This window comes from Ursus americanus, chromosome 8 (genome assembly GCF_024610735.1).
Source record: "Ursus americanus isolate L20-20 chromosome 8, mUrsAme1.1.p, whole genome shotgun sequence".
In the NCBI taxonomy this organism is placed as follows: domain Eukaryota; kingdom Metazoa; phylum Chordata; class Mammalia; order Carnivora; family Ursidae; genus Ursus; species Ursus americanus.
In genome coordinates, this window is record NC_142134.1 from 51102803 (window position 1) to 51118213 (window position 15411).

Consider the following 15411-nt stretch of genomic DNA (forward strand, 5'->3'; position numbering starts at 1 on the left):
TTTGAGCCACATGTTGGGTGTAGACATTACTAAAAACAATAAACATTTAAAAAAATAAAAAATAAATTTATCAAAAGAATGCTGATTTCAAGAGCATGCCTACCTGCATTCATTCTCTGTTCATTATTGTGATTAGACTTTTGGATTTTGGAGATTTATTGTTTCAATACACATTTTCTCAGCTCTTCTTAGAAAAATAAAATTGAGGTTACTGAAATGGTCTGTAGCTTTCTTAAAGTAAAATATGAGTCTCCACTCAAGTGTTAAGTTTTTATTTATAAGGTCTTTTTGCGGGGGGGGGGGGGTGTGTGGCCATTAAGCCTATGGTTTCTCAAAGGTGTTTGCAAATTGTGCTACTTTGTACTTTGCACACACTTTAAAAGGAAATCGTGTTCTCTTTTTTTTTCTTTAAGATTTTATTTATTTATTTGACAGAGAGACAGCCAGCGAGAGAGGGAACACAGGTAGGGGGAGTGGGAGAGGAAGAAGCAGGCTCCCAGCAGAGGAGCCCGACGTGGGGCTCGATCCCAGAACGCCGGGATCACGCCCTGAGCCGAAGGCAGACGCTTAACGACTGAACCACCCAGGCGCCCCTGGGAAATCGTGTTCTTAAATTATATTTCATATCATCTTAAGATTTTAATATCTCCTTTCATAACTTGTAGGAAAGTGCATGTTTTAATGTATGTTTGGTTATTTAGAATAACATAGTCTTCAGCCAGGTCATATGAGTAACGTCCATTATATGTAGGTTTGTACAGGTGAGTGGATATTTACAAACACCAGTTTTTCTTCCAGAAAATTTGAAGCTACTTTTATCTTATGCCATTTCGCTTTTAAATTTGTCTTTGCAGAGTCCCCGACTCATGTATTGTGTTTTGGTTTGGGGGTAACAGTCTGTGAACAGAGAAGCATAGTTTCCTCTTCTCTTCCACCCCCAGTTCCTGTATACATACCTTCTTGAGGACTTGACGTAGAATAGAAGCAGTCCCAAAAGAAGGGTGTCTTCACTAATAAAGCACACTTAACACACTCTTTGGGTCTGATTTCACTTCTGCTTCTTTAATGACGTAGAACAGCCACGTGCTGATTAAAGAGGTGCCACATACTCAAACCAGCCGTGTTCTCATGTGATACATTGTTTCTAAATTGATATGTGGGTGGCCGGTATTATCATCTAGTTGTCTTGATCTAAATAAAAACAGTCTTTTTAGTAAAAACCCCGTTTGGTTGCTGCAAACTCGGAAATCTTAGTTCATTTTTAAGTGAGCTGTGGTTGATGCCATTTCAGAAACTTTGCGCCGCAGCAGGCTGTTTTTTCCCCAAAGCCGCATTTGAATGAAGCAATGAAGAGCCATTAACAAACAATTACTTAGTGATTGCTGTGTGCCTAACTTTGTGCTCGGTGCTTTGCTCCACATCAAGCCTGTGGGGTAGGAGCTGTCATGGCTCTGCCGAGAGCAGGCAGGCCGTTAGCAATGAAGCCGTTTGTCACCAGTCTCGCAGCCAGCCCGCAGGGGAGCTGGCTGACTGCAGGGCGCCTGTCTGTGATAGTAACCTGGCCCTGCAGCAATTTTAGTAGACTAAGCCCTGCAAAGACCCTGTCTCCAGTGAGTTTAAATTAAGAAATTTTGTGTTGATCTTATACCAAAATACTTGATAAAAATATACAAAGCATGTAATGTTACAAGGCCCAAATTTAAGGACTATTTAAATAGTGAGTTCTTGGAATATTTGCTCAAGAATCTTTAATGGAAAAATCCTCAGCCAAGAATAGCTCCCCATTTCAAGGACACTCCAAAATTTTAATATTAGTATTTTAAAAGAAAAATATGAGAAAAAGCATGAGGAAATGAACGCTCCTAAAATTGATAAGAATTTTATTATAACTGTTAAAAGAATGCTCTGCAGGAGACTGGTGGGTCAGACTTCTGAGAGCTCACAGATTTGGGACACTTTGAGGTTCATTCCCTTGTTTCCATAGTCATTGTTTTCCAGGTCCTTGGACTGAGGACAGTTTCCCACCATATTCTAAGCAGCCTCCGTATGCTGCTTGGAACCCCTAGCAAATCTATAATAAATTATCTAGTCCTGGAGTCCTGGCTCCGTGCTGTTGTCTTCGGAATTTGGTGATGAAGCTGGAGGGAATCAAGAGTCTTGCTTGCTTTATTCTGACCAGGAAGTTCTGGGTCCAGAGAAAAATAAAGGGTCTAAGTAGTGAGCGAGAGAGAGAGAGAGAGAGAGAGAGAGAGAGAGGAAGAAGAGGAAGAAGAAGAAGAAGAAGAGGAGGGGGAGGGGGAGGGGGAGGCAAAGGAAGCTGACCACGAGGTGATCAAAAAGTTTTAAATTCAAATACAGTTGTCCCCCGCTTTTCAAAAGTTTGTGCAATGCCACTTTGCTTTCTCAAAACACTTGCATTAGTACCTCTTGGCGCTAAGCAAAAGAAATCAAAGAGGATTTTCGCTTTTATTCAAAAAGGTGAAAAGTGTTCAGCGTTTGTTTTGCAGTGAGGTGTTACAGAGGCAGTGTGCACCCCCAGCAGCGAGAGTGGCCCCACCAAGCCCCTTCCTGGGGACCTAGACTCAGCAGCTCAGCATCAGTTTGCCATAGCTCTGAACTGTGTCTGTGAGCATCTGTGCTTTATCTCGATTTATCGTGTGCATTTATCGTGGGCAAGATGTGTCCTGAGCTATCAGAAAAGCCTAAGAGAAGTTGTTTTTTTAGGTCTGGGAACTCTCAAAAATGTTTCCATATAAATTAATGGGTGGCTCGGTCGGTTAAGCATCTGCCTTCTGCTCAGGTCATGATCCCAGGGTCCTGGGATTGACTCCCGCATGGGGCTTCTTGCTCAGTGGGGAGTCTGCTTCTCCCTCGCCCTCTGCCCCCTGCTTGGTTCTCTCTCTCTCTCTCTTTCTCAAATAAATGAATAAAAATCTTTAAAAATGTAATGGTAATTGCTTCTTAGCTTTATGCCATTTTGGCTTATGAAAGGTTTCATCTACTTTCAGATAGCAAGGGAAACCTATAGTTTGTATTAAGGCATCTGGCTCCTTCAGGAATAATATCGTTCCAGAGATTAGCTAGGAGCAGCTGCAACTAAGACTTTGGAAGAAAGAGTTTTTTCTTCTCCAAGAATGGAAGCATTGTACAGAATACTCTTTTGATTTGATTTTTTTTTTTTTTTAAGAGAGAGGTTGAGGGGAATTGCAGAGAGAATCTTAAGAATCTGCACTGGGCATAGAGCCTGATGTGGGGCCCGATCTCACGACGTTGAGATCATGACCTGAGCCTAACCCAAGAGTCAGACGTTTAACCGACTGAGCCACCCAGGTGCCCCCCTTTTGGGTTTAAAAACACAGATCACACAAGACCTTGAAGAGTTCCTTGCACACAAGACCTTGAAGAGTTCCTTCCACTCAACCCTCACTAGAGTGACTTTTTGGTTGTAATGACATGTCAGGTTCTTTCCTGCCACAAGGGCCTTGCACTGTATTCCCTCTGCTGGGAATGCTGTTCTCTTGTATCTTCACAAGCCTGGCCCACTTGTAGTTTAGGGATACATTGTTCCTCACAGACCTTCCCAGACCGTCCTGTCCAAATAGCCCACCCCATCCCCAGACATGATTGATGGCATTACCCATTGATTCCTGACCATATGCCCAGCTTCTAGAATAGTACTTGGCATTTATAGGAGGCCCTCAATATGAAAAGTGAGTGAATAAGTGGATGAGTGAATCACCAAATGAATATACATTCACATTTTTTATTTTGTGGAACTAGTAGTTGGATGGAGTCTGATGGGAAAGAATTGCTACCTTTTCTGTTTTCTTAGGCCAGCGGTTCTTAAAAGCATGGTCCCACACCAGCGGCACGGACTCAGCGTCACCTGGGAATTCTTAGGTTCTACCCCAGACCTGCTGAGCCAGAAACTCTGGGGGTGGTACCCAGTGATGGCTTCTAGCAGGTTCTCTAGCAGGTGACTCTGATGCTTGAGAATGACTGCCCCAGGTCACTGGTGCAGGACTGGATCCATCTGATGTCCCCACATATCCCCAGCCCTAAAACAATGCCTGGCACAGAGTAGACGGGAAATATTGTTCGATGAATTACACTATGTCCTCTTTCCTCGAGGCCCCTCACCCCATGCCTTGCACATCGAAGGTGCTGGGTACGCAAATGTTGAGGGAAGGGAGTGAGTGCCATTCTGAGGACCCGAGGGAATCCTTTTGTGCTCTGCACTGCAGACCTTGCCAAATTTAGAATCTCAGCTCATCCATTCCTTCTTCCTGTGGCCTCTGGAGCAGCAGAGGAAATTTCCAGCTGCTGCTCCATGCTAATTTGTTCTCATTTGACCCTTGGGTTCCTGCAAGTTAGCCCAGGGGAGGGTATAATTAGAGGTGGGCTTACTTCACATACAGCTCCACTGGGAAGGGGGAAGGGGAGTGGGGAGTGGTCCCTGCAAAGATGAAGAGGAGGCCAAAGTGCAGCCAGGCCCAGGGCTCTGGCTCTGGTGCCTGAGGTGGCTGGAAGGGGTGGGTCTTTGCTGCTCACAGATGGGCTCCTTGTTCCCACGCCAAGTATTGCTCTTGGCCCAGGAGGCTCTCAGCACAAGAGGGACTTTCTGGGGCTCTCAGCCTTGGCTATTTTTATACTCTGACTTCCAGGCCCTGCTTCCAGAACAAAACCACAAATGATGAAGGGCCACAGAGCCACTTTGAAAGGACACCTATGGCTTTTAGCCCCTACTGCCAAACCATCCTGTGAGCCTGTGACAGTGCTTTGGCCAGATGCCGTGATGACAGATCCGAGACCCTATTAGGTGCAGGATCCTGTAGGGAGGGACGGAGGGGCAGATAGGTGGGATCTTAGTGTCTGCAGTGTGCCCGAGGTTGGAATTTGATCCTGAGGCTGCTGATGGGGGGGGGGGGGTAGATCTGTGGGCCAGCTGGAGTGGTTGCCCGGATTACTGAAAGCAGAATTCAGGAGGGAGGCCCAGAAAGAAGGATCCTACAGAAAGTCTACACTGGCAGTGTCCTCCTGTGGACTGACCCAGCCACGGGGGTGGTTCAGGGCTCAGGGCCAGTCCCCGGGGGCAAATCTTTGTGCTCTTGCTTAGTAGCTGTTTGACCTTGGTCAAGTCAGCAGGCTGGTCTCAGAGCCCCAGACTTAGGGCCATTGTGTTCTTTTGTTTTCACCACTGTTTATTCACTTTCTCAATTCCCTCAAGCTGTCCATTACTGATTTTTCTCGGGTGTCTGAAAAAGTAACATCCATGTATACATGGAGACATAGTCTCCCCCCCTTGGCTTTAAACCTAACAGCTGTCCTCCCTGAGCCTTAGAAAGGGGATGACATTACTGTGTTCTTCATGGGGTAGCTGTGGACACTCCACGAGCTCCTGCAGTAAAGAAATAATAAAGAGTCTGGGTACTTCAGCCTGCAGTCAGTGTCGGGACCCTTGTTACTTTTTCTGTTAACAGCAGGATTGTTACTTGCTCTTAGAACCTTCTGGCAACGCTAATAGCATGCGGGTTTCAGCCTTGAAAGGCCTGATTCTTGTCCTGGCTTGCTAATATTCCCTCCCTTGCCTCCGTGCTGGCATTGATGTGAGCATTAATGTGGTAACGTATGTGAAGATGTGCTTTACTTTATGGGTAGGGAACTTTTTTTGGTAATGAAAGCCCTAGACCCACAGTGGGAGAAAATATTCAGGAATCATACAACAACAAGACAAATTTATTCATTTGGGGTTGGTTTGTGTTTGAGAGAAACCTAGGAAAAGTTTAGTAAATCTGCTTTTTTTATATATATAAAGATTTTATTCCGTTATTAGATAGAGAGAGAGAGAGAGAGGGAGCACGAGTAGGAGGAGAGGAGCAGAAGGAGAGGGAGAAGCAGACTCCCCTGCAGAGCAGGGAGCCAGATTTGGGGCTCAATCCCAGGACCCTGAAATCATGACCTGAGCTGAAGGCAGACACTTAACTGACTGAGCCACTCAGGCGCCCTGCAAATCTGATTTAAAGGAGACAATAGGGGACATGAATCTTTACTTTTTAAGTTATGAAATATTTATTTTTTTACTTATACATTAATTGAGAGACAGACATTTGAAGAAAGAGAAGGTATCGACAGAGTCACGGCCAGCCAAGGAAGAAGCCCAGCAGGGCGTGGTGGGTAGAATCTGGTCTAACCTGACCTGCTCAGGTCCTCAAAGCCCAGCCCTGCTAAGGGAATCTGGTGGACCTTCTGCTCCAGAGAAAGAGTCACATTAAGATTATCTTCTCTTTATTCTTTGAACCATGATGATCCCATAATCCCATAAATTCTGTAGTGAGCATTTTCCTTTGGATATATGAAAATATTTTTTCATGGTGGGTTTAGTGAACACAATATATTGTTGGCTTTGGAGACCTATGATATATAATAATAATAGCAATAACTGAACATTTTTTTAAAAAGATTTATTTATTTATTTGAGAGAGAGAGCTAGTGGGGGGGAGAGGGAGAGAGAGAATCTCAAGCAGACTCCCCACTGAGTGCGGAGCCCAACACAGGGCTTGATCCCAGGATCCTGAGATCATGACCTGAGCCGAAACCAAGAATTGGACGCTCAAATAACTGAGCCCAGGCGCCCCTAACAGTGAACGTTTATGTGGGAAATATGCCTATTAAATGTCAACCTTTATTCTGAGCGTTTTACACAATACCTGCTGATGCAGAGTTTTGATTCCCATTTTACAGATTAGCACCTGAATCCCAAAGAGATGGAGTCACTTGTCGGAGGTCATTCAGACAACGAGTGGCTGAGCCAGAATACCAAGGCCCCATACAGAGCTCCCACTGGCTTGCCATGCCGGGCTGCCTAAGGCCGTATTCAGAGTCTTTGCTGACTCCCCTCACGTCTAGGTTTTTTTGTTGTTGTTGTTGTTCTGTTTTGTTTTTTTGTTTTTTCTAAGATTTTATTTATTTATTTGAGAGAGAGAGAGTGAGAGAGAGAGAGAGCATGAGCAGGGGGAGGGGGAGAAGCAGACTCCCCACTGAGCAGGGAGCACGATGTGGGGCTCAATCCCAGGACCCTGGGGTCTTGACCTGAGCTGAAGGCAGACACTTAACCGACTGAGCCACCCAGGCGCCTCTCCTCATATCTAGATTTACTGGAGTATTTAAAAATACTCTTCAGGCTTTCTATCGATTTCTCTTATAATCTTTCCTTACGTAACCCCCCTCCCCACCAACGGTTGGTCTGCGTTCTAGTCCTGAGGTTGGGTAACTGGGGTGAAATCCTGTGATTTGCTTCCTGCTATCCAGTGCTGAGCGGGTCTTCTGAAGGTGACTCCACAGTGACTCACCCAAAAAGAAAAGAGTTCTCCAGGATGGAGGTCTTTTAGGATATTCCCGGTGAAAACGAGGAATGGCAAGACTTCATAGCTCTAGGCAGATCTGTCAAGAAGGGGTGCGTGACAGACAACTCGGTGTGAGAAAACTGCTGAGGATCAGAAGGGCGATGAAGCCATCAGACATCATTTCCTTTCTGCAACGCCCGCTCCTTTGTCGTCAGCAAAGCTTCACTAAGTAATTTTCTGAGAATCAAAAGGGCTTGGAACTTTCTCCTCTTATCACCTGGTGTTTATGGATTTGATTGAGTTATAGTTCTATGGATTTGATTGAGTTTATAGTTCTATTGATTGAGTTTATAGATCTATTGATTGAGTCTGTGTGCCCTTCTTTATGCCATATGCACTGTGGTACTCATAGGAGGGCAACCATTTTAAGCTGCTTTGCAATATTTTGAATAATCTTTTGACAAAAGCAACTTCTGGGATTTAGATGTCTTGGCGCCACTGTAGTTTTGCTTTAGCTGTGGTTTCAAACTTAATTTTAAACACTAATAATAATATTAATAATAATAATAATAATAAACCTGATCCCTGTTTTCAAGGAACATCGTGCCTACAAGACCAGTATTGGAAACAGATAAAGATGGTGCTGCTGTGGTCAGAAGGGTCTGGAATTCCACCTGCCTGTACCACTGTCTTCCTCCCAATTTGATAACAGTTGAAAACCACTAACCTGTTGAATAAGGTCCAAAGTACTTATTTAAATATGTACATAATTTTATATAGGAAAACAAAGGATATTGGGGCCATTTAGGTTAAACAAAATGAACTGTAATGAGGCTGAAGGCATATTTCTTACATTCCCTATGGAACCTATTAATAAAAAAAGAACCAAAATCTCAACTTAAAGTATCTTGGCCACCAGCCCAGGACTCTTTCCAGTTTGTCATATTATGTTTCCTTTTATCCATAAGAACATTCACATACACCATCAAAGGAAAGTAGACATTGCTGTTCTTGGGGGTTGTGAAATTGCTCTGTTTTGTGAAACTGCACGGAACTGATTTCTTCAGAATTCTTTTGCCAAGATCTAGTTCCCATCATTCAAAGACTTCATTCATTCATTCATGCCTCCCTCCTTGTTTATTTACTCTTTCTTCCTTCCATCCATCCATCCATCCATCCATCCATCCACCCCCCCCATCCAACTCATTATTTTTGAACACTTGCCATGCTGGGTGTTGCGAATATGAGAATGTACAAGACAGATATGATGTCTCCGCTCTCACAGGGCTCACATCCCTTAAAACCCAGTGTGGGATGATGCAGAAGGGATTCTGTAAATGTTTCTGGAACTGTTAATAATATTGGAGATGTGCCGACCTCACTTTCTCCATCCTAATCATCACCATCTTCAGTTTTTCGCAATGGAACACATTCCCCTTTTAATTTTTATTCCAACAGAATCTCAGCAGAGATCTTGGTTTCTGTCCTTGGTCTGACATGATTCCGTATTCTGATACATGCTCGTGTCCCAGCTGTGGAGACAACTAGGATAAATGTATAAAACTCAGGCCCTCAGGCCTCAAAAACCACAGAAATGGCAACTAGCATCCTCTTTATGTCCTTTCAAGTCCCAAAGCTTGGTTCTGTAAGCCACTAGAATGGGACAAGGCAATACCCTTGGTAGGAGTTTCTCCATCTTAATCCAGACACCCATGTATTTTATATTTCCTGTCCCACTTGAGATGCAAAAAACCGAAACAACCCCTCCACCCCCTAAAAAGGAGACAGAACAAAGGAGTGTATACATGTTTGTTTCGAGTGGTTTCTGAAAATTTGGGGTAAGTTGAGATTATTTAATCATGGTTGATTTCCTGTGGGGGGAGGGGAAATTTCCATCATAATTTGAGACAAGTGGCAGTTTTGCCTCTGGCAGATTTAAATGAGGAAAGTGAATGCTGGGATGCCAAACTCACGCATGAATGCACATCTGTGCCCTTAGTCTTAATCAGCCTCTTTGTTTGGTTCCTCTTCTCCCTGTTGCCGCTGTAACAGCGTCAGTGACGCCTGCCCACGTGACACAATGACATTTGCACAGACCAAGGCCCACGTGCTTCTCCCTTGAATTACTGTGACGCACCCCCGGCTCTCGCGAATGCCCCCACGGGAAGGGGCCTGGTCTGTAGAAAAAAGTGATTCCCGATTGAAACACAAGTTTCTTAAGTTTTCCTGTCTATGTGCACAGGTTGACGCAGCTGCCTCTGATTTCCCCACGTGCCTCTGTCTCTGTGGATTTCCTCCACTCTTCCTCCTCTCTCCTCTTTCCACTTGCACTTCAACTCATCTCATATTCAACTCAAAATAGGCCAAAATGAGATTCTGAAAAGCAAAGAAATATCTACTAAACTGATAAAATATTGATACAGGCCAGGGATTGCTGAAATTGCCCTGCACATGTATTTTATTCTCCCCCCCCACACACATGGTATTTAAACATTATTTTTTTGAATTTGAACACCTTCGGACTTTTGCACCTGCTTTCCAGTTTGCCGCAATCCCCACCATTCTCTGTTGTATTCCTCACCCCCCCTCCTTCATGTATTTACGTTACTAGTCTTGAATTCCAAGGCTTTTCCCGGTCTGCCTTCCTTAGGAATCTTCTGTGTGCAATTTAGAATTCTAGAGTATTACAAAAGGCGTTGCTGCTTTGTAGATGTTTACAATCAAATGGGAGGAGTTGTGAAAGCAAAGGGAAGATATAAATACAGTGCTCATTTACAGAAAGCGGTGAAAGAAAACGAGAGGTAGACTCATTGCTGAGAATGGTATAAGATGCCAACCAGTAAGTCTTACTGATTTATAAAGGAGTCAGTTGATTTTGCGTGAGGCTTGCAAATTTTGCTTGGGCAGTTGATTTTGGCTAATGGAGCTTTAGCTTGTTCATAGGGTTCTTGAAGCTGTAAAATGACTTGATCATGGGTCCTTTATGTCTGTGTTCTCAAGTAGCAGTCGTCCTTTCCAGTTCTCTCATTTCTTTCCATATTGTCCCCTTTACCGTACTTTGTGTCTGCAGGATGGCTTTAGTTCTCATTAGTGCTACGGACCTATCTGCCTGTGGAATTCTCCAGACTACTAGTACCAAAATTGGAACACTGTGATTGTTTCCTCTTTTAAGAAAACGCTCTTGTTTTCCATTTCCCAGCAGACATTTGGAGTGATCACTCCTTTCAGACTGATCCGGATTTGCCGCCTGGCTGGAAGAGAATCAGCGACATCGCTGGGACCTATTACTGGCACATACCAACAGGGACGACTCAGTGGGAACGCCCCGTCTCCATCCCAGCCGACCTTCACGGTTCTAGGAAAGGGTCACTTAGTTCTGTAACGCCATCTCCCACCCCAGAGCACGAGGTAAAATGGAGTGTCTTTTTAACAGCTTGGTAGAGTGGATGTGATTTGTGATTTCTCTTTAGATTTGTTGCTTCTGCCCCAACAGGTCATCAAGGTAAGTGTTTTGATTATCACGCATGCTGCATTTGAAACCCCAAAATGCTTCCTCTTAGTGTAAATAACGTTAATACCATCGTTCAGGGGTGTTTTCATTTTGTCGTGGCTTTTGATCTTTTGAAAACAGCATTCTAGGTATGGAAAGTAAGGGAGGCTGATTCATGAGAAGTGGTTAAGAGTCCCTGGGGCTCACCGAACCGACACTTTACTGCAGGGGCCTTCGCAGGGTGCTATAAAATATTTACACACGGAAGAACGGCTCCTGGCCAGACGCGTTATAATGACTACATGTCTTGTTAGCCTTGGGTCCATCTGAGTGCATGGAGGGGATGTCTGCAAGAACAACCCTCGAGAGCCCTTCGATGCATAATTTCTATTTTTTTTTTAAAGGATCTGTTTATTTAGCAGAAGTGACATGGTTTTAGACATAAATAGCAGCATAAATTTCTGCTATCCCTAAGAAGGAAATGTGATGTTTAAACAAAGAATTGAGGCATGAAAAAAATTCCACTGTGGTATTTATCAGTACAGAGATCCTTGCGGCAAACCTTTGTGAATCCCAGTAACAAAATATTCAAGACAATGGCTGTTAGAAAAGGTCACGATTAAGCAATGGCTTTTTCCAGAAAAGTAGTTGGAACCCTAACACACAGGCACACCTGCCTGTCTGACCACAGTCTTTTGTTCTTTCAACAACCCGTGTTCTTTGACGTTGAGGCCTTGGAGGGAGTCAACTGGGTCTCTCCCCGGTAGAGCTCCTCCGCGTCCTTGCGACCATTCTCACCCTTCCTGGCTTTGAAAGTAGACAATGTCTTGTTTCTTACATCTGTGCTGATTGACTTGCTCTTCTCTGGGAGGCAGTAAGACCCATTCCAGACCCATTCCTCCTAGTACAGGGCTTCAGTATCTCCCTTCCCCATCCTGGGCCCCGAATCTTCGTCTCCCGAGTGACGGGTCGGGGTGAGCTATTCCCGCAGTGAGAGACAAGGGCTTTGGTTGGTTGGTGTTTGAGCCTGATAATCAGGCACGTGCTTCCGTCCTACTGAACCACATAGGATTTTGTTGCTTACCACCGGGCAACTTTGATAACTTTTTATTGAAGTATCATGTTCTTCTTGGCTAAGCAAATCCCGTTCAGTTATTCATCTTGTATTAGGAGTGTTGGGGGACAAAGATGAACCTCAAGAAGCTTCGCATGACGTGGCACCTCCTCCCATCCCAACCTGTCTGCGTCTTGGCATTTCTCCCTGGACCGCCAAGCGGCCTCCCGGAAGCCGAGCCAGCCAGGGCAGAGCCTCTGCTCTCACTAAGGAGCGGATACCCTCTGTCTTGCTCACCTGTACATCTTCTCCCTTGGCATCCTTGTTAGACTCTCCTTCTCCATTGCAGGGCTTCATCCCCCTATTATAACCCTTTGGCCAACTTCACGTGGGAGTGCCCTACGACCAGGGAAGGCTAAGATGGGAAAGGGTCAGCTGATACCATGCATCACAGACAGGGAAGCTGAGGTGCAGAGAGGTCGGTGACCGGCAGCACCACTGGGTCTAGAACTCAGAGATCCTGAATGCTCCTCGAGGTTGTTCTTGCTCAGCTTTGCTGGCTTTGAGATTCCAGCCCACGGTGCTTTCTCATTGTCCCAGAAGTTAGATCAGACTCACTTTGAGATGTTGCTTTTGTCCCGGGAACCTCTTGTCCTCTGTAGGTAGAAGAAATGAAGTTCTTAAAGCCTGCCTCCTGAGGCCAAGGTGTGGATGTGGTAAAGTCCAAGGAGGGCAGCCCAAGGTTTGTGGGACTCAGATTTTTATTTCTTCGATGAATATGGCGGTGTCCGTTTCCATGTTTTCTGTAGAAAATCTTGGGAAGAATGCATCACAGGTAGGCAGCTGGCTCTGGGGAGAATGGTCAGGTAGGAGAGTCCACCTCTAATTCCTGAGCCTCCTTCTGATGCCCATGTGGGCCTGTTCTTCCCCTTGTCTACACCCACTTCCCATTCCCATCCTAACTACCTCTCAGGGCCCCTTCCCAGGCTCCGATTGTGTCCCATGGCCCTCGCTTCCTGCTGCTTCTTCTAGAGTTCAGTGTTCCCCTAATGTATCCACAGCGCTCAGGGTCCCTGCTGCTATTCGTGATTTATTGTGGCTTTCAGTGTATTTTCGTAAGTGTCATCTCATTTGTTCCCTTCAAGACAGAGAGGACAGCTAATATGTTCCTTATGTAAGAAACGAGTTATCTGAAGCTCAGTGAGTTCAGTAACCCTGCAGCTGGTGTAGGAGTGGCACGTGTCCAGTTCTTGGACTCTGGATGCTACGCTCTGCCTGCCCCCCGTACTATGTGAATTTCTACCGTGCGGTCCGTCTCATGCCTCTCTTCTGCTCTTGACCATACCATTGTGTTGACTCTCATCCCTCCAAGGAACTTTGTTAACAGATGCGTCATTGTAGGTTTCAGAGAGAGAGAGAGAGCACGCGCCACTCCTGTCCAGCACTTTCATAGACCCGTGGAATGGATATTCCTCAGATCAGCCTTTGGGTTGTTCACTTCACACACATTTTCCCCTGTACGTCAAAGAACTGACCACATTTAAAGGGCAGTATGTTAAAATCCTAGAAGCAGAGGTATGAACAGATAGAGAGACGAGGAAGGGGAGTAGGGGAAAGTGCCAGCCTGCGGTATACCCAGGACATGCAGACGCTGAAGTGGATGTTAAACCAGAGGCACCAAGGGTAATGGAGTGTTTATGGTGCCGAGCTCACGCCTTATCTCATGACTCCTAATGGAACCCGATGCATCTGGTGACAACACTAAGACTGAGAGGCGAAGCTTGCCCGAGGTCACACACCTATTAGTAGGGGAGCCAAGCTTCAATGAAGGTCTGCTGCCCCCCACCCTACTCCAGCCTTCACGGTTCTCTTTATCGGGGGCTTGGCGAGTCTCACAGCTCTTTATCTCAACCCAAGGGCAGGTGTTGTCCTATGCAGAGCCTTCTAGAAAAATGACTTCTCTTGATAACATTGTCTCAGGTGCTAATGACAGTGGAAGAGAAATGATTATTTCTCTGACACCATTTCTTTGATCCTTAAATAGAATCTATTTCAACTAATTTGGAACCATGAGAGAAAGCAAAATGTTAAGGACGAGAAGAAACTTGTAATAGGTCATGTTAGAAATGCATATTTTATTCAGCTTTTTCCTGAGCTTGTTTAGGGGGAAAAAAAAAACAAGTAAGTGCCAAATCTGTTGACTCTGCTTCACAAAAGTTTAGTACTGAAAGCTTCCTCACAATTTGAAAATTCTACATTTCATATTCCGCAGTTCACTGGGGAAGTGCTAAGTGCAGTGGATAATGTTTCCTCTGTGTACGCCAGCAGTGTTTTCTTAAGTTTATAAACTGGCCAGGAAGCATTTGCTATTGAAATTTGGCCCCCAGTGATCTCCCCACCCCACAATCCATCGATTTGTTCCAAATTACTTGGATGTTGAATTTTAGAAGAAGGGAGCTACACAAAATATTTTTATGAATCACTGTTGGCCTGTAGGCAAGTCTTGCCTTATAATGTTTCCAACTGAAGGTGTTTCCTGGTTCCTTAAGAAGAGAAGTATGGAGGAGAAAGTGTGTCTGAAAGCAAGGGGAGGTGGAATTGTTTCTCAGAACTGTGATCTTGATCATAATTCACTCTGTTTTTGCTGCATTGCTCCTGGGGTCTGAAAGCCTTGAGCCATCAACCCCCTAGGAGGGGAAAATCTGTGTATTACTAGAACCTGAGGAATTTCATATACACTTAGAAATAAGATGACAACACTATTCTGTCATCATTTTACTGAACTTTTGACCCGATCAAGTAATTATGACTGGCGAGAACCTTCAAGAAGGGCCTAGTGAATGCTGTGGCAGTGTTTCTCAGCCTGTGAGCCAAGGACAGTGGCCAAGCTGATCGCTGAGGCTTGTAGAATATTTTGATTCCTTGGTCCTACCTGAGGCCACTGAGCTAGACTCTCTAGGGGTGGGACCTGGAAATCCGCCTTTATCATAAGCTTTCCAGGTGGTTCTATGCTGAGTAAGTAGAAGAGCTGGCCCTCTAATGAATCTAGTCTCCCTGTCCTTGTTTATATGTCACTTCCTCTTTGGACTCATCTCATCTTCTGCGAATTACTGCTCTCATACCTCCACTTTGAAAGCCCTTTATTCCATAGTGTCTTTTTGTAGCATTATTACTTGTGGCATGTCAGTCTCCCTCCTTGGGGGAAGGTGTGAAGACCTGTCCCGCCTCATCTTGTGTCCCCAGCACCTGGCACCATGTCCGGTACATGGTGAAGCTCATTACGTGCTTGCTGAATGCAGGAATGAACCAGTTTCATAGCTGAGCGAGTTCTTGGTCGGCTTGCTACAGCAGCAAAGCCAGCACTAGAGCCCCGGGTCTCCTGACCCACCTCTGGCTCACAAAGACGCATTTAATTGCACATCTATTTGTCAATCTGTTTACTAGTTTGATTCTTTTTTTTTCTAACTTCTCTGGGTTATGTTGCGTGGTAAGCCATAACTCTATTCTTCTGAGAGCGTTGCATC

General features: G+C 45.0%; 1 protein-coding gene across 8 annotated transcripts in view; it reads left to right on the plus strand.

Moving 5' to 3' along the window:
* APBB2 (amyloid beta precursor protein binding family B member 2) overlaps positions 1–15411 on the plus strand; it is a 358694-nt gene that overhangs the window by 232540 nt on the left and 110743 nt on the right. For 6 of the 8 annotated variants that reach the window (XM_087864178.1, XM_045816074.2, XM_045816077.2 and 3 more), the window contains one exon: positions 10543–10751. In XM_087864178.1, coding sequence (XP_087720304.1) covers positions 10543–10751 — 209 coding nt within the window. The remainder of the gene's footprint in view (positions 1–10542; positions 10752–15411) is intronic. The other 2 variants (XM_045816075.2, XM_045816078.2) reach the window with 1 other exon arrangement.